General features: G+C 43.9%; 1 protein-coding gene across 1 annotated transcript in view; it reads left to right on the top strand.

The window, feature by feature from the left end:
• LOC310775844 (uncharacterized protein) overlaps nt 1-25775 on the top strand; it is a 263961-nt gene that overhangs the window by 166854 nt on the left and 71332 nt on the right. The window contains exons 10-13 of the mRNA XM_083635971.1: nt 4495-4722; nt 4862-5230; nt 9318-9552; nt 18387-19359. Of these exons, the coding sequence (XP_083492097.1) occupies nt 4495-4722; nt 4862-5230; nt 9318-9552; nt 18387-19359 (1805 nt within the window). The remainder of the gene's footprint in view (nt 1-4494; nt 4723-4861; nt 5231-9317; nt 9553-18386; nt 19360-25775) is intronic.

The following is a 25775-nucleotide window of genomic DNA, read 5'->3' as shown; positions in this document are numbered from 1 at the left end:
ATAAATAAATATTTATCTAATGAAGCCCGTCTGGCCAGACAGCAGCAATGTGACCGACATCGGGGGGAAACTAGAGTCAGGACTGTGTTCAAGGTTCAAGGTTTTTCTTTATTTGTCTCCCTTGGGAGAAATTTGTCTTGGAGACAAATTTGGTGTTTTCGGTTCATGAAGGAAACTTGCTGCTTGTAGCTACTGTAATGTGGTTTTGACCAGATAACGTTAGCTGCTTGCTAATGGATTTTCAAGATTCAAGATTTTTACTGTCACTCCGTAGTACAAGTATCTGACCACCTGGTCAGAAACTCTGCTAACATTACCGTCTTGTGTGAAGTAATGCAACCCTAACGTTACTACCGTTATGCTTATGGTCATGGAACATTATTGTTTGACTGCATTTAGCTGCGGTGGTGAGTCTGCCTATTAGAACCATAATGTTAGCTTGATGCTATACGCGGCTAACTAATAGATTTAGCTATATTTATAGAAATTACCACCAGCCCCACTAATAACATTACTGTCTTGTGTTGATAATGAATCTAACAGTCGGAAATATGCCTAACGTTAGCCTACTGTCTGTTATGCTTACGGTACATTGTTTGACTGTTCAGTTTGGTCAACTCCAGGCATTACACTGTACCGTACATACAGGGGGAGCAGGCTATTTCCTGGCTTGTGCTAACATGAGTATCCACTTCCCCGCAACCAGCAGGCTCTGACTGCAGTTGGCTGCAGTGGGACTGCACATAGTTAACGTTAGCTTGATGCTAATCGCGGCTAACTAATATTAATTTACATTTATAGAAATTACGACCAGCCCCACTAATAACGTTACCGTCTTGTGTGGATAATGAATTTAACAGTCCTAAATATGCCTAACGTTACTGTTATGCTTATGAAACATTGTTTGATTGTTCAGTTTGGTCAACTCCAGGCATTACACGGTACCGTACATACAGGGGTAGCAGGCTATTTCCTGGCTTGTGCTAACATGAGTATCGACTTCCCCGCAGCCAACGCAAGCCAAAACACGGCCAAACATGCCACAATAACGTCCCCTAATTCATCCAGAATCCTTCCTGGGCATCTCGAGGCAGATCTGACCGATAAATTGTCCAGGTTGCCGTTTTCAAGTGACTTTTATGAGTTAACGTTGCAAAGCAACCAACAGCTCTGCTGTTGCCAGGCAACTGCTTGTGTGCGTGCGAGTATGGTGCCCGCGCGTCAGCTCGTTCACACGCTGCCTGCAGTTACACTAACGGCCACCGGCGTCAGTAATAGTGAGTATTGACGGATTGGGCCTTTAAAAACAAAGCAGGCCTGTCTAAAAGTTTTAAAATTTTAAAATTCAAATAAATTATGCTTCTTTAAAGTGCTACAGATATGGGCGAAGATGGGTTTGTGGTCGTAGATCTTTAGGGCTTTCTTAAAAAGAGATTCAATCGGCTTAAAAGCAGTTTTACAAGCCAAAGACCAGCTCATTAGGCAGTAGTCGATGTGGGAAAATATCATAGAGTGTAAGAACATCAAGGCAGCATCGTCAGTCAGGAAATTTCTGATTTGTCTGAAGTCAGACAAATGTGTAAGATTGTATCTAACTGAATTGGTCATTTTCTTAATGTGTTAAAAAGCAGCTCTCCTCCCTCCAGCCTGCACACAGCTTCCCCCAGACATCACCTGCTCTGAAACACTCCCATGTCCTGCATTCTCTTGTAGTACTGATAGTCTATGGTTACTCTCACCCTAACCAGAGCTTTAAACAAGACTACAAGGTCTACTTGGACATCTGCATCTATTTTCCTCTTCCTGCTGAGGTACACCGCCATCTTTGCCTGCCCCAGCAAGACATTTACAATCTGTCCCATCCTCTGTTTACTCTTGCCACACCGGAGACCAAAAATAAAGACAGAAAAAGTAAAAACGGCACCAAGAAAAGCAAACAAGCAAACCAGCACATTGCAGAGAGGTCTGAGCCTCACACAGTCTCTGAAGCAGTGAAAGAGGTGTATTAGCCCTTGGCCACCCTCCTGCCTTGGTAAATACAGAACACTTTGTGGGACCCAGTGATAACCTCCCCAGAAAAAAATCAACCAGGAGGATTTTATAGCCTGGTAAACCAACCCGTCACGTGAACTCACATTTCATTTGGTTCTGCGTGACATCTGGACCCAACTCTTCACCCAGTCTTTAGCAGGGGTGGGAGCATGGGCGGCGTAGTTGACTTGACAGACAACTCCTTCAGCCAATCAGCGTCGGATCCAGTCAAACCCAAATCCACTCGGGAGAATGGCGAAGACATCTTTGTTGGCCATCTGATTGGCCAACTTGCGCTGTCAATCACAGCACAGTCGCTGATTGGCTCTTCCGCTCTTCCGCTTCTGCTAAACCCCCCCACTGGCTTTGGGTCCAGACCGTCTCGTAGAACCAAATGAAATGTGAGTTCACGTGACGGGCTGGTTTACCAGGCTATGGATTTTAGCTAACAGGCCAGCCGGTGAGAGACAGAGAGAGAGAGGGGAGACTAGAGGGGATGCTAGCTTGACTGAGGTTGTGGGTGATGGTTGGCTTGCCCGGCTGGTGTCTTGTGGACCCCTTGCATGAGATCCCAAGCACTTTATTACATACATAAGTGCCTTCAGCAGCTGGTAGCACCACATTGCAATGTTACATGTCAATGATGTATGTATGCTCCCCCCGTGTCTGAGCATGTCTGTCTGGTATTGTCTCGTATATTGTTTCATACAAATTTTGAAAATAAAATATTGGAAAAAAAGAAAGACTGGATGCTGCTGAGAAAGATTTGAGGCTTCAACTGGCTTCAACTGTGCCAAATAACATGAGAGCTTTGTGTAAAGATGCAGGCCGTCAGAGAGAGGGAGAGAGAGAGAGAGGGGAGAGAGAAGAGGAGAGAGAGAGAGGAGAGAGAGACAGAGAGAGGGGAGAGAGAGAGAGAGAGAGAGAGAGAGAGCGAGAGAGAGAGAGAGAGAGGGTCGGAGATGGAGAGAGACAGGGAGAGAGTGGAGAGAGAGAGGAGAGGAGAGAGAGAGGGGAGAGAGAGAGGAGAGAGAGACAGAGAGAGGGGAGAGAGACAGAGAGAGAGAGGGGAGAGAGAGACAGAGAGAGCGGGGGGGGGAGATGGAGAGAGACAGAGAGAGAGGGAGAGAGAGAGGAGGAGAGGGGGGGGGGCAGAGATGGAGAGAGACAGAGAGAGAGAGCTGCTGAGACTAACTGCTCCTCCTCCTCAGACACACTCTGAGCAGGCTCACACCAGCACTACTTCCCAAACACCAATCAGAGTCGATCCAATTCTAAGTCTGTAAAGAAATCTATTTAGATCATTGGAAAGAAAAAAGTAAAAGACAAAGTAAACAGATTACAATGTTATCTGGTCCTAAACAGAGATTATGAACTGTCAGAATATCTCTCTGCTGTCAGAGATAGGAAGCAGAGACAGATGATCACCAGGTACAGGCTCACTGACCACTCATTGACCATCGAAACAGGAAGATATAAGAAACCATGGCAACCAAAAGAAAACAGAACATGTGGTCACTGTTTGACAGACATGATGTTGAGACAGAGATGCACTTCCTCCTACAATGTCAAACCTTTAAGAAACAAGGAATATTTACTTCAACAAGTTCAACTCCGTAATTCCAGACTTCAAATAACTTGACTCCAAATTAAAACTAGTCAGGAGGAGACAGGGCTTACCTGTCTGTCCAATATATCTCAACATAGCCTACAACCTGAGGGACAGTGAGTGACCCACACACACACACACACACACACACACACACACACACACACACACACACACACACACACACACACACACACACACTCTAGGCTAAATTGTAGGCTATTGTTCATGAGTAGTGATGTTTAATGTTTAATATGATTGTTTCTTGATGCTTTGGCAATATTGTTGTTATGACATTCATGCAGGAAGGCAATTTGAATTTGAGAGAGAGAGAAAGAGTGAGAGAGAGAAAGGGAGAGAGAGAAAGGGAGAGAGAGTGCGCGATTGAGAGAAGAGACTGTGTGACTGTGAAGAGAGGAGAGGGAGCGCGAGAGAGAAAAGCAATGCGCGGGGGGAGAGAGAGAGAGCGGGAGCACGCACGCGCGAGAGAGAGAGAGGGAGCGCATGTGCGCGAGAGATGCCCTCTGTCTCTAGCCCCCCTCTCTGAAAATGCGGGACATCTCTCTCATACGCGCTCCCTCTCTCTCTGCCTCTCTCCCCCGCGTGCTCCCTCTCTCTCTCTCTCTCTCTCTCTCTCTCTCTCTCTCTCTCTCTCTCTCTCTCTCTCTCTCTCTCTCTCTCTCTCTCTCGCGTGCTCCCGGTCTCTTGGTCTCTTGGTCTCCCTGGACATCTCATTTTGTGGCATTATTTGAAGAAAAAGAAAAGTGGTGTCTGTGTGTGTGTGTGTGTGTGTGTGTGTGTGTGTTTGAATGTTTAGTCTCTAATGACATTTCTGTTCCATGTTCACATATCAGATCTCCAGGTGCAGGTGGACACACCTCATCCTACACATCAGGGATATCAGGCGGTAGATCTGAAGTGTGTCAGCAGATGTCTTCTAGCTGCTCGTCCTTCCTACGTCTGGTACAGGGATGGAGTCAGACAGTATGAAGAAACTTCTTCTTATACAGCCTTCTTTCATCCTGCACTCAGCTATTCCTGTGCTGTAAAAGGACTTGAGGAGTTCCGCTCTCCTGCAGTGTGTGAGTTTACTCCACAGTGTGTCACTAACATAGCGCCACCTGCTGGACACCTTTACCTAATGCACTGTAGCATGACTGCATGTATTTAAAAGATGTCATTCTAACAGTGATGTTGAAAAAAAACTCTTTCATCTTTCAGGTGTCGACGGAGGTCAAACCTGCGACAGAGTGACTTACAGCAACACACACATCTGTGCCTTGAAGGGCTCATCAGTGAACATTTCTTGCACGTACAACAGTTATTATGATGTTACATCTAAATGGTGGTTCAGTCCCACACATAGTGATCGATGGCAGGATTCCTCAGAGCCTGAGGACCTTAGTGAGGACTCAGAGTTTGCAGGTCGTGTTCAGCTGATTCACACAGAGGAGACAAGAGAGAGAGGAAGCTCCACTCTGACAATCACTGACCTGAGAGAGAGCGACTCACAACAGTATCGCTTCACATTCACATCATGGTGGGGTGACTGGGGAAAAGATTTTCCTGGAACAACTCTGAGCGTCACAGGTATGTTGAACACAAACTGATATATACAACAACATGGTAAATTTAAACTAACTGAATGTGGACAATACTGTTGAATATTGTGACAACACTTTCATGTCAAATTGATAGAGATGATATGAATTTGTGTTCAGCTCATTCAGAGATTAACTGGTTGATTAATTTAACTCACACACTGTAGAGTCTACACATTCTACACTATTAACATCTGATATTCTGACTCTCTCGTGTGTGTGTGTGTGTGTGTGTGTGTGTGTGTGTGTGTGTGTGTGAGATGCGCTGTTTTTGACACATCTGTTCTAAGTGTAGATACTGTGTAGAGTCTATACATTCTACATATTCTGACTCTCTCGCTCTCTCTCTCATGTGTGTGTGTGTTGTGTGTGTGTGTGTGTGTGTGTGTGTGTGTCTGTGTGGTAACAGTCCACAGTTTCCTAATAATTTCCTAGAAAGGAACTGTTAATTTCTTCTGAAGTTTCCTGAAAAAGCAGCAGGAAGTGATGTAGTGGTTATATAGGAAATGTCAGGAAAAGGACTGGAAAGAACTGCTCAACTATCAACTGTTTAGTGGAAAAAATAACAGGTAGCGTCAGTTACCAGAGGTCATTATTCATATAATTATATAATATAGTTATTTGTGTCATTCTTAGTTAAGTTAATTTCTACTTTTCTATTTTTGTGATCTTTTTTTTTATTGACACCATTCATTCAATACAAGCACATGACATTACTGTATAGGGTAGCTAGCCAGGAAGTGTGAGCTCTCTTCCCACCCGCCCACTCAGACCATCCACCTATCACCCTTCAGAACACCTGATGACACCCCCTTCCCCACACACACACACACACACACACACACACACACACACACACACACACACACACACACACACACACACACACACACACACGTAGCCCGTGGAATTGAGTACCACACAGGACACAATTACTTATTTTGGGGTTACTTATCGTTTTTTATTTTATATTACTCTTGGTTGGTGAGTAACAGCTTTGCAGTGAGCTGTGCAACTTGCTCAACAATTGGCTTTGAGTGCAAAATGGAAATGAAAGAAATAAACAAACAAGTCTCAAAAACATAGAAAAAATACGGCAGTGAGTCTACAAGACAAAACAGAATGCACAAATGCATTACAATTAGTACATCTGTCACAAACTCACTATACATACTTCACAATAAACATAACTAAAGTGTAAACCAACTCACATCTCAGTTTCTTTACAGAGCCCCAGGTTGGGTTACTGGATGAGTGCATTCAACTTCACAGTGCAGTCTAGATGAAATAAAATAAGGTACAATTGTCTCACAGTTCGTTTTCATAGATGCAACAATACATTAACATTTGTGCAATTGAACAAAAACACCATACATGATGAGAGCAAACCAAAATAGCTGTAATGTGTTTACTAGCTACTTCTGGTCCGTCATTGTGCTGGCACGTTCATAAACAACTGTTGCCGAAATCAGCCTAAAACATATCAATCCGTCACAAATGTAAGGACTAATATAATCTTCCACAGTTGTACAACAACATAAGAACAAGATTTGACAGGTAATAAACATATTTAAGGGTAGATTACCTACGATGCAGTCAACTCCCGTTTCTCTCACAGCCCTCTCTCTATCGCGCTCAGTGAGAAAAGCTGAATCAAACACGCCTTCTAGTGGCGGAAAACGGTATAGGAATTAGTCCCCTTTCTCCTGTTGATTCCTTTATACTCATGTAACTTGTGAGTTAAGACATGAAATGAAATAAAATACAGATGTAAACATGAACTCAAACGAAAACCTGCCTAATAGGAACTAAATGAATTCTACCACCCGGCTACACACACACACACACACACACACACACACACACACACACACACACACACACACACACACACACACACACACACACACACACACACACACACACACACACACACACACACACACACACACACTTTGCTACTGCAGCACTGCTTCTTGAGGCACTGAGGTCATCAGGTCAGAAATCTCTCCAGAGTTGAAAAGTTGAGGACTTCACTTTCTTCATCCTTCTAGTTGAAGCATCACTTGATGATGAAAAGAGGCTCTAGACATTTGTGATGTGAAGTGAGTGAGGGGGAAGCCACCATTTAGCCTTTTTCTCACTGACTTCTAATGTCTACTTCTCTATAGAACTACTACATCATGTCCTGGTCTATTCCCCTCATCATTACAACATCACTTCATTCTAATGTCTACTTCTCTATAGAACTACTACATCATGTCCTGCTCTATTCCCCTCATCATTACAACATCACTTCATTCTAATGTCTACTTCTCTATAGAACTACTACATCATGTCCTGCTCTATTCCCCTCATCATTACAACATCACTTCATTCTAATGTCTACTTCTCTATAGAACTACTACATCATGTCCTGCTCTATTCCCCTTATCATTACAACATCACTTCATTCTAATGTCTACTTCTCTATAGAACTACTACATCATGTCCTGCTCTATTCCCCTCATCATTACAACATCACTTCATTCTAATGTCTACTTCTCTATAGAACTACTACATCATGTCCTGCTCTATTCCCCTTATCATTACAACATCACTTCATTCTAATGTCTACTTCTCTATAGAACTACTACATCATGTCATGCTCTATTCCCCTCATCATTACAACATCACTTCATTCTAATGTCTACTTCTCTATAGAACTACTACATCATGTCCTGCTCTATTCCCCTTATCATTACAACATCACTTCATTCTAATGTCTACTTCTCTATAGAACTACTACATCATGTCATGCTCTATTCCCCTTATCATGACAACATCACTGACTTCTAATGTCTACTTCTCTATAGAACTACTACATCATGTCCTGCTCTATTCCCCTTATCATTACAACATCACTTCATTCTAATGTCTACTTCTCTATAGAACTACTACATCATGTCCTGCTCTATTCCCCTCATCATTACAACATCACTTCATTCTAATGTCTACTTCTCTATAGAACTACTACATCATGTCCTGCTCTATTCCCCTCATCATTACAACATCACTGACTTCTAATGTCTACTTCTCTATAGAACTACTACATCATGTCATGCTCTATTCCCCTTATCATTACAACATCACTTCATTCTAATGTCTACTTCTATATAGAACTACTATAACATGTCCTGCTCTATTCCCCTCATCATTACAACATCACTTCATTCTAATGTCTACTTGTCTATAGAACTACTACATCATGTCCTGCTCTATTCCCCTCATCATTACAACATCACTGACTTCTAATGTCTACTTGTCTATAGAACTACTACATCATGTCATGCTCTATTCCCCTTATCATGACAACATCACTGACTTCTAATGTCTACTTGTCTATAGAACTACTACATCATGTCCTGCTCTATTCCCCTTATCATTACAACATCACTTCATTCTAATGTCTACTTCTCTATAGAACTACTACATCATGTCATGCTCTATTCCCCTTATCATTACAACATCACTGACTTCTAATGTCTACTTCTCTATAGAACTACTACATCATGTCATGCTCTATTCCACTTATCATTACAACATCACTGACTTCTAATGTCTACTTATCTATAGAACTACTACATCATGTCATGCTCTATTCCCCTTATCATTACAACATCACTGACTTCTAATGTCTACTTCTCTATAGAACTACTACATCATGTCCTGCTCTATTCCCCTCATCATTACAACATCACTTCATGCTTCTTTCCAGGAAACTTCCAAACACATTCACACTTTCTCTCTAGGGAATTATTAGGACATTGATGACCTCTGTGTGTGTGTGTGTGTGTGTGTGTGTGAGAGAGAGAGAGAGAGAGAGAGAGAGAGAGAGAGAGAGAGAGAGAGAGAGAGAGAGAGAGAGAGAGAGAGAGAGAGAGAGAGAGAGAGAGTGAGAGTCTCGTCCTCTACTAGAGTGAACGGGATTGTGTGTGAGAGAGAGAGAGAGACAGAGTGTGTGTGTGTGTGTGTGTGTGTGTGTGATTGAATGTTTAGTGTCTAATGACATTTCTGGTCCATGTTCACATATCCAGATCTCCAGGTGCAGGTGACCAGATCCCAGTTCTCTACCCAGGCAGAGCTGAAGTGTCACAGCAGCTGTCATCTAGCTGGTCGTCTTTCCTACGTCTGGTACAAGAATGGACTGAAAATTAAGGAAGAAACTTCTTCTTCTTATTCAGGCAACTTTGGTCCTGAAGACAGCTATTCCTGTGCTGTAGAAGGATATGAGGCTTTCCCCTCTGCTTCAGTGTGTGAGTTTACTCCACAGTGTGTCACTGACATAACGCCACCTGGTGGAGCCAGTTAAAATACATGATAAAACACATCTCAATCTTAAAGTTTATTTATGTTAATATAATTTATTTCAGATGGTCCCAGGAACACCTCAGTGTTGGTGAGTCCCTCTGGTGAAACAGAGGAGGGCAGTTCAGTGACTCTGACCTGCAGCAGTGATTCCAACCCAGCAGCTACATTTCTAAACGTGTACTCGGGACCTTCTGCCAGCGTGTAACCGTTTAACCGTTGTTTGCGCTATATAACTGCTAGAGGGCACTGTCACCATTCAAATACCTCCCATAGATTCATAGTTGGTACCAGGTAGATCAGGCATATCCAAAGTCCGGGCCTGGGGCCAATTGTGGCCCGCAGACTGATTTTAAGTGGCCCTCGTCTTGTCTCTCAAAATATACTATATGTGGCCCTCCACACAGTATTGGTTAATCAAGTAAATTCAATTTGCATTTTTCCCTTCACCTAACGATGACAGCACTATCATACAGTTTGTACAAGCACCAAGTAGGAACAGCACATGCAGAACTAATGTTTTCAGATGGAAAACAAAGTATTTCGAGTTATTTTATTTTATTCATAACCCATATTATGTTATTTTATTTTATTCATAACCCATATGCTGTGAGAAGGACCTGTGGCCCCCGAGCATTTTCACATGATCTAATCTGGCCCCTATTCAAAAAGGTTTGGACGCCCCTGAGGTAGATCATGGATTCATGTGGTTTTAACGACTGCGCTGAACAATAGTTTTTAATGGAGACTGCACCTTTTCTCTGCCTGAAGAAATGTACCCTTGATGGTAAGGAAGCAGCATTAGGATACAGTAGCACTTGGATACAAGTGGCTAACGCTAGCTCCATCCACCATGGTTTTCACTACAACGTTAGCAAATAAATTACGCAACATAACAGCTACACCATCTTCAGTGAATCCAAGCTGCTGGGTGATCTGAAGCCATATTGTCCTTCATTCCGTTGTTGAGGTAGGCTAGTCCTCACTCCTCACGGTGTTTGTCAAACAAAATTGGATGTTGAGAAACCAAATTGAGGAGCTGGGGGTTCCCCCATTTTAGCAGCAAGCTATGCAAGCTCATGGAGGTATGACAGCTGTAAACAAAGGATTTCATTGGTCAGACATATTTTTCCCATGTGTGAACACTTTAAGTAACGTTAAAATTATCATCTGTAGCTTACAGGCAGCATTATCCCTCTAAACAGTTTATCTTTTCATGAGAAATGAATGATTGTGACTGCGAGTCCAAAACGCAGTAAAATCATTGTCAAAACTTAATTTAAATGGGGAGATGTGTATTTATTATTGATCTTTCTAAACGGATATTAATTAGTATCCGGTTATCCGTGTATATGGTGACAGCCCTAGTATATATACATAGAAAGTAGTGTCTACTGCGGAAAATTCATTCATCGCACAGAGCAATTTTTCGACTGTACATCCCTGATCAGCCACTCGCACTCCCTCCGTAACAGGTAACTTACACTTATTAGAGGTATGTGGCAACCTGATGAGAGCTCTTAAACTGCTCTAAGATGACCAAACTGAACCTTACGTTTCAGTTTCAGGACAAACTCCCTCTCTCGACATGCATAGTTATCTTTTAAATTGACCAAGTATGTGTACCCCGTGCCACAATTAAAAAGGGATAAAGAAAATAACGTCGGTCTCGTTCACCACCATTCATTTTTTTCAGACGCTGGTACACAGAGAATGGCAGGAAGTGATGTTCACTTTGGCTCTCTATACACTGAATGCAATACAACTATTTGAAATCACCACCAGGCGGTGTTAAGGAATCCAATACACCAATTCCAATACAAATATTATGTTCCCTTCATCTTTTTGACCTCCACTCATCTAACTCTCTCTCTCTCTCTCTCTCTCTCACTTGCTCTCTTTCTTCCTCCCTCTCTCTCCCCTCTTCCACCTGTCTCTCGCCCAGATCACTTCCTGGTTTTGACTGTGACTGTTGTTGCTGTTGTGCTGTTGGCTGTCAGTCTGCTGCTGCTCTACAAATGGAAGAGAAAGAGGAGAAGTGATAGTGAGTTACCTTCACACCCTGTCAATCTCTATCATCATCATCATCTCTCTCACACACACACACACACACACACACACACACACACACACACACACACACACAAACAAACAAACAAACAAACAAACAAACAAACAACCATTGCACTGTCTGTCCACAGGTTCGCACACCAGGAGAAACTCAGACACCAGAAACTTGCAGGTGACTTTTCCCCTTTGTATCTATTTTTAAGCAGTGCAGCTGCTTCTATAAGTGACTTTGTGTGTATGATGAGATTTGGGGAGACTGGCTCGAGGCGGAGGAAGGGGCGTGGCCCCGACCCCAGCTCCCCGGTCTGCACAGACAGACAAAGGCACAGAGCGTAGAGAGAGAGAGAGAGAGAGAGAGAGATGTGTGGAGTACAATAGCATTTCGTCGGTAATACACGCACGCACCCACAGTTTTAAGACACGTCTGGAGATTAATGGCCAATTCATTTCCTCATTGGCAAGACTTTGGCATGCTATTGAGAGAGCGGCTTGATAAACACACACAAGCCAGTAATGCATGTTGTAACAGTCACTTTGGGTGCAATTACATGTTGGTCCACTGTGTGGCGCTCCTTGTTATTGTATTGTCTTTACGACAACCTACTTTACGTCTCTCTTCTTCTCCAGTGTGCCTCCACGCAAGACGCAAGTCAGACTATTCTCTGTACAAAACTTGATGTGTGAGAATTAGTGCTCTATGTCTAGCCTCTACATGTGTGTAGATAATTAGTGCCGTAGAGACCAGGCTTAATATGGTCGACAAGTAATAAACAGTCTGTGCGCAAATCCCACAACTGCCGTGGTTTGAGTCTGTCCTGTTAGCTAGCTATCCAGGAGGCTAACAAGCTACACAACACCCCCAAGCTTGTTACAACGTACGCACGCACACACACACACACACACACACACACACACACACACACACACACACACACACACACACAGTGGCGGACTGCATAATCGGGCACGTCGGGCAAATGCCCGGTGGCCTGGCCTGGCCTGGCCTGCCAGAATTTTTATTACTTTATTCAGGTTTAAAGTGGGTGCATCTCATTGTAAAATTGGACTTGGCCCAAATTGGGCTTCAAATGGCTCAAATTGGGCTTCAAACGGCCCAAATCGGGCTTCAAACAGCCCAAATCTGGCTTTAAACGACCCAAATCTGGCTTCAAACGGCCCAAATTGGGCTTCAAACGGCCCAAATTGAGCTTCAAACGCCCCAAATTTTTCGGCACACGCATCGGCCCATATCGGCCTGGCCTGCTTGGTATCTAATGCCCGGCCTGAATTATGATCCCAGTCCGCCCCTGGACACACACACACACACACACACACACACACACACACACACACACACACACACACACACACACACACACACACACAGGCATGCACACACACACACACACACACACACACACACACACACACACACACACACACACACACGTGCAGACATGCACACACACACACACCAGGGCTTAAAATTCACTTTGCAAACTGGGGGGAATTCCCCCTTTATGTTCTTCAGATAGGGGGGATTTATAGACTTTGGGGGGGATTTTTTCAGCCGATACGATAACCGGTAAATATCTGCTTCTCCTGTCCAATAACTACGACGGAGTTTTAGGGCGATGCATGATAAAAAAATAAAAATTACAGGAGGATTTTTTTTTTTTGAAAAAAAAAAAAAAAACATTTCGAGAAAAAAGTCGAAATTTGGTAACCCTTTATTTTACAGGTACCCTAGTTACATATGAACTATTTGTAATTACACATGAACACCAAATGTAATTACACAGTAATTACCAATAGTTCTAAATTACGTTCATATGTAGTTACATTGTAACAGACCTGTAAAATGGAGTGAGTCTGTTCAACTGTAGTTCATATATAGTTACATTGTAACAGACCTGTAAAATGGAGTGAGTCTGTTCAACTGTAGTTCATATGTAGTTACATTGTAACAGACCTGTTAAATGGAGTGAGTCTGTTCAACTGTAGTTCATATGTAGTTACATTGTAACATACCTGTAAAGTGGAGTGAGACCGTTCAACTGTAGTTCATATGTAGTTACATGGTACCGGACCTGTAAAGTGGAGTGAGACTGTTCAACTGTAGTTCATATGTAGTTACATGGTACCGGACCTGTAAAGTGGAGTGAGTCTGTTCAACTGTAGTTCATATGTAGTTACATGGTACCGGACCTGTAAAGTGGAGTGAGTCTTTTCAACTGTAGGTCATATGTAGTTACATGGTAATGGACCTGTAAAGAAGCTCCCGGCTGGGACAGAGATTGCTAAAAACCCAGTGGTGGATTCAAACCACTGAACTTCTGATTGCAAAGCAGGCGGCTTTAACCACTCAGCCACGAGGGCTTTCCAAATTTCATGGTGGAGTTTAAGAGGATAACTGTATGTCAGTCAGATGTAGTTGCTGTCACTTCATAGCTTTGTTATTATACACAAGAGACTTGGGGGAAAATATTGATACTTTATTTAGTTGTAGGTATGATTTTGTCCAGAATTCCCATACAAAAATTCTAATAAAAGTATTGTAGGTATAGAGGTAACAGTGAAACTATAATCAAAATAGCCATTCTTCTACATTCTAATTGTTAGCTTATTGTAAATGAGTCATTTCCCCATCAATTTCCCAATTTCTCAATTTGTTGGGGACCCAGTCGAAGCCCCTCAAAGACCCCTTTGGTCACCAGACCCCCGGATGATCTCTCCCCAAAGTCTATACCCCCCCCCCCCAGTCTATAAATCCCCTAATCCGCATAAGGGGGGAACTCCCCCCTATTTGCTAAATAAATTGTATGCACTGTGCTCTAGAAACATTTAGTTATATTTAAAGATTTTAAATAAAAAAATACATTCTAATAATTTTCTGAATTTTGGTGAAAATAGTCCCATGAGCCATTTACAGCTCATGTGGGGGGGGGGCGTTGGCACAGTCACACTGCAGAAATGCATTCACATTAATCAATATTGCCTGTCTTTCAAGTATCAACATTTTCCCCCAAGTCTATGCTTATAATAACAAAGCTAGGAAGTGACAACTACATCTGACTGACCTACAGTTATCCTCCCAAACTCCATTAAGAAAGTTGGAAAGCCCTCGTGGCTGAGTGGTTAAAGCCGCCTGCTTTGCAATCTGAAGTTCAGTGGTTCGAATCCACCACTGGCTTTTAGCAATCTCTGTCCCAGGCCAGAGCTTCTTTACAGGTCCGGTGCCATGTAACTACATATGAACTACAGTTAAATAGACTCACTCCACTTTACAGGTCCGGGACCATGTAACTACATATGAACTACATTTGAATAGACTCACTCCACTTTACAGGTCTGTTACCATGTAACTACATGAACTACAGTTGAACAGACTCACTCCAGTTTACAGGTCTGTTACAATGTAACTACATATGAACATCATTTATAACTACTGGTAATTACTGTGTAATTACATTTGGTGTTCATGTGTAATTACAAATAGTTCATATGTAACTAGGGTACCTGTAAAATAAAGGGTTACCCGAAATTTCGACTTTAATCACGAAATTTCGACTTTATTCTCAAATATTTTTTTTGGGGGGGGGGGGGGGGGGGGGAAATCCTCCTGTAATTTTTATTTTTCATCATGCATGGCCCTAAAACTCCGTCGTAAATAACAGATAGGTTACACTAACCAATAATTTCACATTTTTGTCTTTACTTAACCTGTAGTTTATGCACACCTGGGGTATTCTAATATGATGAGTGTTTTAGTAAAGTGTATCACTCAATACAAAAAATAAACGCTTTAATACAACCGAAAGCCTATGGCTGCTTAGTCTCCAGGTAAAACACAATGACAAAAGACATAGTAATTAGACTCTATTCAGGGATGCAAAGTCATGGATAGTTATAAATGTGACAGATACCAGTGCAGACACAAAATCATTCACTGAATTGCCCTATTTTGGGATGAAAAATGTGACTCACTGACTACGTTTACATGCACACAATATTCCGCTTTTTGCCCATATTCAGAAAATGACAATATTCCGCCTAAATGAATAATCCACAAATATTCCCATTTACATGCAGCCGTAGCTCGCCCTCCCCGACACGTGAGGGCGGGGGGGGGGGGGGGGGGGGGGGGGGAGAGATGCAGGTAGGCGGAGCCGCAGAGTTTTTCTGTTGAGAATAAACAGAGCAGCACTATTCTTACAAGCATCACACCATTTCAGGAGCTTGCTGCTGGAAAGCATCCAAGTCTTTCATAAAAAGTAGGCTAGTAGCCATTACCTCACAGGCTTGCAAGCATTGTGGTCTTCCGTGGGCACTGGGCACTAATAGGCTACTTTCTCTCTCTCTCTTTAAATCGATGTTTCTCATCTCCTCCCGATCAGAAATGTCGGCGTTTCTTTTTGCATGCCAGAGATGATGGATTATTATGATTATATCGGCTGTTCTAGCGCTTTCTAGCACACATCAGTTGACCACAAACAGGGAACATGCGCTGCAAACTGCGGTAAAAACCCTGATTGAAACGCATATTCTGAATGCGCTGTATGATCAAAGAATCCACCGAAAACCCGAATAATACTGGAATAACCCAGATGTCTTAATCGGAAAATGCTAAATTCGGAAAAAGGGCAAATTCGGAAAATGCAACTGGAATATGCTGTTTACATGACCCTTATCAAATTCAGAATATTGTCATTTTCCGAATAATAGTGGAATATTGTGTGCATGTAAACGTAGTCACTGTTACCTAAAGGTGATTAGTTGGCATCCCTGCTTATTCTCTTATTCTTATTCGCTTCAGGTTATATTCTTTTAGTACGGCAATTTTCTCTTTGCAAATGAGGCAGGCAGCATTCCCTTTGAACTCGATGAAAAAAGAATCACTCTCACTTCTCCTGAAACCGTTTGTGCTCGTCGTCATCAACCTTTCTTTTGCCTTTTGACAGCGACATGTTCACTTCTTTGTTAGCGTGCAAATGTTTTTCTTTCCACTTGGTTTTTCACTCAGGTGAACCGAATCACCTCTAATGAGGTGGATTTGACATGCAGTGATGATCCCGCTGGCTGGAGTGTGAAGCCATGTTGCCAGATACTGCTGACGGTTTCCAGCACAAAGAGTTCAAAACCCGCCAAAATGCACACAAAACCGCCCAAATGTATGAAAATTTATCTAACAACCCTGATGTGAAGTGCGGCTCGTCTCGGGAGCGCGCTCTGTGTTTTACAACAAGCGGAGGTGCGGGCCTGATTTCACTATAACTTCATATCAAGTGGCGGGCCGTATGAAATCGTTTTAGGGGTTTGAGACCCCTGCCGTGAACCATTGCGGGATTACTCCCCCTTTATAAATTGAAAATATGTGGGAATTTCCAAAAATATGCGTGAATCTCGCAATTCCGCGCCAAATTTTAAGCCCTGCACACACACACAGACATGCACAAAATGCACGGCTTACTGTGTTGATTGTTACTGTCCTTGTGTAAGGGCAACAGTCACCCAATTTGGCTGGAAATTAACCTGTTAGCTTAGCATTACTTTTGCTCCCCTAACATACTTTAACTTAATATCTTCACATAAAGTGTTTACAGTGTTTACATTACACTCCTCTTTCAGCCAACATTTAATCAACACAGGCAAACTAAATCAGTTGTCTCTTTCTCTGCCTGGTGCCGGACCCAACAGATGCAGCTTCTCCCCACCCCCTCTACCAATGAGACAGTCCAGTCCTACTCCCAACTGAAGCCCTGTGTCTCCACCCCCCCTACCAATGAGACAGTCCAGCCCTCCTCCCAACTGAAGCCCTGTGTCTCCACCCCCTCTACCAATGAGACAGTCCAGCCCTCCTCCCAACTGAAGCCCTGTGTCTCCACCCCCTCTACCAATGAGACAGTCCAGTCCTCCTCCCAACTGAAGCCCTGTGTCTCCACCCCCTCTACCAATGAGACAGTCCAGCCCTCCTCCCAACTGAAGCCCTGTGTCTCCACCCCCTCTACCAGTGAGACAGTCCACTCCTCCCAACTGAAGCCCCGTGTCTCCACCCCCTCTACCAGTGAGACAGTCCACTCATCCCAACTGAAGCCCCGTGTCTCCACCCCCTCTACCAGTGAGACAGTCCACTCCTCCCAACTGAAGCCCCGTGTCTCCACCCCCTCTACCAGTGAGACAGTCCACTCCTCCCAACTGAAGCCCCGTGTCTCCACCCCCTCTACCAATGAGACAGTCCAGCCCTCCTCCCAACTGAAGCCCTGTGTCTCCACCCCCTCTACCAGTGAGACAGTCCACTCCTCCCAACTGAAGCCCTGTGTCTCCACCCCCTCTACCAATGAGACAGTCCAGCCCTCCACCCAACTGAAGCCCTGTGTCTCCACCCCCTCTACCAATGAGACAGTCCAGCCCTCCCACCAACTGAAGCCTTGTGTCTCCACCCCCTCTACCAATGAGACAGTCCAGCCCTCCTCCCAACTGAAGCCCTGTGTCTCCACCCCCTCTACCAGTGAGACAGTCCACTCCTCCCAACTGAAGCCCCGTGTCTCCACCCCCTCTACCAGTGAGACAGTCCACTCCTCCCAACTGAAGCCCCGTGTCTCCACCCCCTCTACCAGTGAGACAGTCCACTCCTCCCAACTGAAGCCCCGTGTCTCCACCCCCTCTACCAATGAGACAGTCCAGCCCTCCTCCCAACTGAAGCCCTGTGTCTCCACCCCCTCTACCAGTGAGACAGTCCACTCCTCCCAACTGAAGCCCCGTGTCTCCACCCCCTCTACCAGTGAGACAGTCCACTCATCCCAACTGAAGCCCCATGTCTCCACCCCCTCTACCAGTGAGACAGTCCACTCCTCCCAACTGAAGCCCCGTGTCTCCACCCCCTCTACCAGTGAGACAGTCCACTCCTCCCAACTGAAGCCCCGTGTCTCCACCCCCTCTACCAATGAGACAGTCCAGCCCTCCTCCCAACTGAAGCCCTGTGTCTCCACCCCCTCTACCAGTGAGACAGTCCACTCCTCCCAACTGAAGCCCTGTGTCTCCACCCCCTCTACCAATGAGACAGTCCAGCCCTCCACCCAACTGAAGCCCTGTGTCTCCACCCCCTCTACCAATGAGACAGTCCAGCCCTCCTCCCAACTGAAGCCTTGTGTCTCCACCCCCTCTACCAATGAGACAGTCCAGCCCTCCTCCCAACTGAAGCCCTGTGTCTCCACCCCCTCTACCAGTGAGACAGTCCACTCCTCCCAACTGAAGCCCCGTGTCTCCACCCCCTCTACCAGTGAGACAGTCCACTCCTCCCAACTGAAGCCCCATGTCTCCACCCCCTCTACCAGTGAGACAGTCCACTCCTCCCAACTGAAGCCCCGTGTCTCCACCCCCTCTACCAATGAGACAGTCCAGCCCTCCTCCCAACTGAAGCCCTGTGTCTCCACCCCCTCTACCAGTGAGACAGTCCAGCCCTCCACCCAACTGAAGCCCTGTGTCTCCACCCCCTCTACCAATGAGACAGCCCAGTCCTCCCAACTGAAGCCCTGTGTCTCCACCCCCTCTACCAAAGAGACAGTCCAGTCCTGCTCCCAACTGAAGCCCTGTGTCTCCACCCCCTCTACCAATGAGACAGTCCAGTCCTCCCAACTGAAGCCCTGTGTCTCCACCCCCTCTACCAAAGAGACAGTCCAGTCCTGCTCCCAACTGAAGGAGGTGAGCAGCATTGTGTTGGATGACATGTCAATTGGCATAATTGCAGGGGGTCTGTTGGATTATTATGATTATCATTATCATTATTGTTGTTATTATTATTATTGTTGTTGTTGTTGTTGTTGTTGTTGTTGTTAATATTACTATTATTATTGTTATATTGTTATCAATATTATGAAAAATATGTATATATTTAAAATCCTTTTCAATTAAAATAATTCAAACACTAATTATTTTTTCCACATAATGATCATTATATGAAACTGAAACAGCCTATAGTCTGTCTGTATTGGTTGATTGATTGATTGATTGATATTCTGGATAAAGAACAACAACATCCAAGGGATATACATATAAAAGTGTAAACACTTATTTCCAACATTGTCACTGGTCTGGTCTTAAAAACAGGTCAAAACAATAACATCACATAGCATGATAAACAACAGAACAGAACAGTGAAGAATGAGCTGCCCTCTGCTGGTGTGGAAGACAGACAGGGAGGCAGAACACATTTCTGTTGGGGGCATTTGGGGAGGCAGCAAAGCTGAGTTCCAGTAAAAATAGAAGATATTTGAATATCTCGCTCAATATACAGTAAGCGTGATATAGAGTAAAACAAACTATTTTTTCACTAACAAGTCTTGAGAGATTAGTTGGAGTGAAATGCTATACTCCAACTAATCTATGGTCTCTCTTGAGCATTTTATGAAATGTCTATGGAAAAATAAATGGTGGATCATGCCAAACCCTGAAGAGCACATGACTTTGGCACTCTATTGCATCGATGAAGTGTTTCGAGGACATTCAAACTATGGATGATACACTGTTCACTGTGCATCGTTCATAGTTAAAAAAAAATCATTGTTTATCTTGTACTGGCTCTCACGGCCCCCTTCAGTTCACCCTCTGTCTGAAACACTCTTTTTTAGTCTTCTTCTGCGTTTTCCTGCGCCAGGGAATAAACCCGCTCGTCGTTTCCAGTCTTCCTCCTTCCTCCACGTTATAGCCAGACGCAAAGCTACAATATCTGTCATCCATCTCTCTGTCTCTCTGTCTGTCTGTCTCTCTGTCTGTCTGTCTGTCTGTCTGTCTGTCTGTCTGTCTGTCTGTCTGTCTGTCTGTCTGTCTGTCTCTGTCTCTGTCTGTCTGTCTATCTATCTATCTATCTATCTATCTATGTAGATAGATAGATAGATAGATAGATAGATAGATAGATAGATAGATAGATAGATAGATAGATAGATAGATTTTTTTGATTTGATTTGATTTATTATGGATATACAAGACAATCAATCCAAGGGATAAAAACATGCAAAAGTGCAAACACGTATTTCCAACACGGTCCCTGGTCTTATAAAAACAAGACATACGAAAACATACAACAATAAGGGAGCAATACAAATCAAACAATGGTAAAAAAAATTGATAGAAAATGGACAGATAAAAGTCAATAAGAAGACATTACCAATCAATCAATAATAAGAATTAGAAAAATAGCAATAAAAGTCAATTAAAAAGCAATACAAAGTAACAAAATTGGAGAACTATATAAAACAGAGAGACACTACAGAGGCACCTTATCTAACAGTCATGCTCTAGTTATTTTTTTTAAACTATGCAGGATGCAAGCAGATTTGATGGGCAAGTCTAGGCAATTCCACTTGGAGGCTCCAATGTAGGAAAAGGTACCTTTGCCAAAAAGATTTTTGAACCAATACAAACACAGGTTAGCAACACTGGATCTAGTAAAAACACTATGAGCTTCCCTGACATGAGTAAAATACTTATCTAAGAACTCAGGGACAGAGCCATAAATGATCTTGTGGACCATGCATGTCTAGAAAGGGTGACCCTTGCCTCCACTGGAAGCCAGTTGAGATTTTGAAAATGGCCCCTGCCAATGTGCGACCGAGGGCTCAGTTTCAATATTACCCTCATCAATTTATTCTAGGCAGTCTGAAGCCTGTTTTTAAGAAATTTTGTCAAACTTTCGAACCAAGAAGTACAAGCAAAGTCAAGGTGACACAGAATCAACGAGTTGGACAGGAGTAGCATTGAATCTCTGTTGAGATACTTAGCCATTCTGGCCAAGAATTTTGTTAAAGAGGATCAGAATCAGAATCAGAATCAGAAAGACTTTAATGATCCCCGGGGGGAAATTGGGACAAGTTACAGTAGCTCGCTCACAGAACACACATAGCATAAAATAAAAATGAACCGTAGTAAATGCAATATTAAGCAAATAAGCAGAAAAACACAACATAGCATAGAATAACTAGTAAATGCGATAGAAGCAAAAAGCAAAAAATAAGTAGAATGTCTAAGTAGCAAAATACAAATACGTAGAGTAAGTATAGTATACATTCCGTGTCAATTATCCTTATTGCACGTGACATATTGCACATATTGCACATATTGCACGTGATTTATATTAAGTCGGCTTGCCCTATACGTTACACGTGGCTCAGCCAGGCACAGTTAACCTATCAGCTGGCTCAGTCTCAGGGAGACAGGATACCCTACCTATAACTTTGTTGGCCATGCTCTTTCCGTCAAGGCTGCCCTCTAGGATGCATCCTAGGTATTTGACTGAAGATTTAGCTGTGACTGTCGCCTCATTCAAAGTAATTTTAAGATCAGGGGCTTTGCCTAGTTCGACCTTGGTACCGAAAAGAATTGCCTCAGTTTTCCCGAGGTGCAAAGAGAGCCTATTGACAACTAACCAGGCATTGACCATGGATAGCTCATCGCACAGATAGATAGATAGATAGATAGATAGATAGATAGATAGATAGATAGATAGATAGATAGATAGATAGTCATGCATAACAGAAACAGCGATCTCTGCTTTGGGTACTAACTTTGGTAGTTGTAAAACAATTATATCAACGAGCAACGTTGAAGGGACAAACCATTTTCATCGATGGTCAAAACGAATTTGACCATCGATGAAAAATGTGACTTGGACGTAACAAGCAAGCTATCAATTGATATATCAACATCCCCCTAACGCAACAGCTCTGCTAGGCCGGGGCTGCGCCGGGACATTTCCTTCAGCGGCTGGCCGAGCAGGGCATCCCTTACCGCGGCCGCCGTAACGTTACGCCCCGGGGTCCACCCGGTATGCCGACGTTATGTTTAGGCGTGGGAGTTGGAGAGATGCTAGATAGCTAACTTCCCAAATGCTTGTGACTAATAGGGCTTGCTTATAAATGCTTATAAAATAGTTTTACTTCGTCGAACCAAACGGTTCAGCTAACGCTATAATCGGGAGAGACCATAGAACATTTCACTCGGGCCAAAACATAAAAAAACCATAGAAAAAATATTTTCTTTAAACCTGCATTTTTTTTATGTTTTGGTCCCAGTGAAATGTTATGCGATCTCTCCTGTTTCTAAATATATCTGTACCATTTGGTTTGAACCAGTAAAACTATTTTTATAAGCCTTTTAAGAAATGTGTATGGGGAAATAAATGGCGTATGAAAATCTCTGGTACAGTGCTGAAGCAGGATATAGGCGGTCACTTTGCCTCTCTATTCCATGAGACTACTGGTGTGCGCGCAAGCCAGTCTGACAGCCAGGTTGGCAATGCAACAAGTCCTACCTGACATCACCTAGACCAGTGGCTCTCGCACCATCTCGTACATGAGATTTCATGGGGGGGTACCTGGGCGTAACATTTAAACACTTTCACCTATTTATTTGAAGCTTAGCCCACGTTTAATATGACCATCCAAGATTGTAACAGCATATATACGATACAAAATTAAGAAATCCATAATATGGCCCCTTTAAAAGACCTGCATGTCTTAAAGGAGAATTTCTTTATTTTTCAACCTGGACCCTATTTTCATATTTATGTATAACTCAGTCATGTGATCAGATTTTTTTAAATTGGTGCAGTATTGACCAAGATCTCTTCAGTCACTTGTCATGCTCCTCCTGCCTTGTCCACTAAACAAGCTTGTTTTTAGTAACAAACACAGGCTCAGATTGTTATTGTAAAAGAGATAAAATGAACACTTATATTGACCTTGCAGAGCGTGTTCAGTCTGTCTCTGTCTGCTGTCCGTCACATTGCTGTGTTCAGTCTGTCTCTCTCTGCTGTCTGTCACCTTGCTGTGTTCAGTATGTCTCTCTCTGCTGTCTGTCACATTGCTGTGTTCAGTCTGTCTGTCTGCTGTCTGTCACATTGCTGTGTTCAGTCTGTCTCTGTCTGCTGTCTGTCACATTGCTGTGTTCAGTCTGTCTGTCTGTCTGCTGTCTGTCACATTGCTGTGTTCAGTCTGTCTCTCTCTGCTGTCTGTCACATTGCTGTGTTCAGTCTGTCTCTGTCTGCTGTCTGTCACATTGCTGTGTTCAGTCTGTCTCTGTCTGCTGTCTGTCACATTGCTGTGTTCAGTCTGTCTCTGTCTGCTGTCTGTCACATTGCTGTGTTCAGTCTGTCTCTCTCTGCTGTCTGTCACATTGCTGTGTTCAGTCTGTCTCTCTCTGCTGTCTGTCACATTGCTGTGTTCAGTCTGTCTCTGTCTGCTGTCTGTCACATTGCTGTGTTCAGTCTGTCTCTGTCTGCTGTCCGTCACATTGCTGTGTTCAGTCTGGCTCTGTCTGCTGTCCGTCACATTGCTGTGTTCAGTCTGTCTCTGTCTGCTGTCTGTCACATTGCTGTGTTCAGTCTGTCTGTCTCTGTCTGTCTGTTACATTGCTGTGTTCAGTCTGTCTCTGTCTGCTGTCCGTCACATTGCTGTGTTCAGTCTGGCTCTGTCTGCTGTCCGTCACATTGCTGTGTTCAGTCTGTCTCTGTCTGTCTGTTACATTGCTGTGTTCAGTCTGTCTCTGTCTACTGTCCGTCACATTGCTGTGTTCAGTCTGTCTCTGTCTGCTGTCCCAACTCTTCAGTTTGTAATCTGTATAACATAATACGGGCGGACATCAAATTCAAATGCCTCATCCATGTTCTCGAAATCACAAATATTCAAGCATAACTTACAAAATCATTCAGCTACGCGATCTGTTACGCCAAACAAACATGGCAGCTTCCAGTCCCAGCTTCCCCCACACCACAGCTGACTTCCGGCAAACAACGCAACTCTTGTGAGACTTGAGCGAGATTCTCCTATCTGATAATCTGATCCTGTCAGTGGTCAAAACAAGCTAATTTAGTGCAGTAGGGGCATGTGAGAAAAGTGGCTGCACACTGAAGCGATCTTGGTCAATACTGCACCAGTATCAAAGAATTCTGTTCGCATTACAGTTATACATCAAATAAATAAATAAATAAATTATGGTCCAAGTTAGAAAATACCAAAGTGGTATAGTGCAGTGGTTTTCAAACTTTTTGTACCTGAGGTACACCAAAGGGCAAGACAAAATCTCAAGGCACACCTACTGTATTATATCCATGCAAAATAGCCTCTATAACACTAACACCTGATATCACTCCTATCACTCTAAATGTTTTTATTTACTCATAACAAATACAATTTAACAAACGTTAGGGTTGTGCTACAACCCAGGTTTTACGAGTGAGAACGAGAGCTCTCACTAGTGCCTACAACGCTGCGACGCAGCCCTATGGAAGACTGTCATTTTGCTCCAAAATTACTTTTCATTAAAACCGACCAGCCACCCGTAGGTGGCGTGGTACCCCCTGGGGCTGACACGGATCCACGTGACTACGTCACGTCCTGTCAGCCCAGGGATAATCACTCTAATTTCTTCCAGCCCGCTGAGATCCGACGCACCCCGTGACGCATCGACACAGCAAGGCTGGGTAGTGAGAGCTCTCGTTCTCACTCGTAAAACCTGGGTTGTAGCACAACCCTAACGTTTTACTTCGTTTCGAACTCAAGCTCTCACTAGTGCCTCAATTCAACCGACCTTGCTGCCGGGAGCACCCACAGGGCGACCCGAAAGGCACTGGTGAACCACGGCCATATGGCAACGTTTATGCCTAACCGAATGACATATTAGAGTGGCAACGATACTACTTTCTTGCCACCGACAGCACCGCGTGCGCGAACTGCGAACCGGACACGTCGAGACTGTAGTACCTGACAAAAGTGTGTGAGAGGACCATGAGGCCGCGACACACCACGCAACAACGCAGAGGATGTCGCAACACCTCGCGTCGAATGCGCCTTGATACCCTCCGGGGGAACCTTGCCCACGGCAGAGTATGCCAACGCGATCGCCTCCACTATCCAGTGCGATAAGCGATCCTTGGAAAGGGGTCCGCCCTGGGCCCTTTGCCCAAAGCAAACCAACAGCTGATCTGTAATGCGTAATGAACGCGTCCTGGCCACATAGGCCGAGAGCACCCTTACGGGGCACAGCATGTGCAAACGTCTCTCCTCACCCGAACTGAACGGCGGGGGACAGAATGCTGATAAGTCTATAACCATAGACCTATAGCT

Source organism: Poromitra crassiceps (assembly GCF_964638095.1).
Source record: "Poromitra crassiceps genome assembly, chromosome: 4".
Classification (NCBI taxonomy): Eukaryota; Metazoa; Chordata; class Actinopteri; order Beryciformes; family Melamphaidae; genus Poromitra; species Poromitra crassiceps.
The sequence above is the reverse complement of the archived record's forward strand: the minus strand, read 5'-3'. Positions and strand labels throughout refer to the sequence as shown.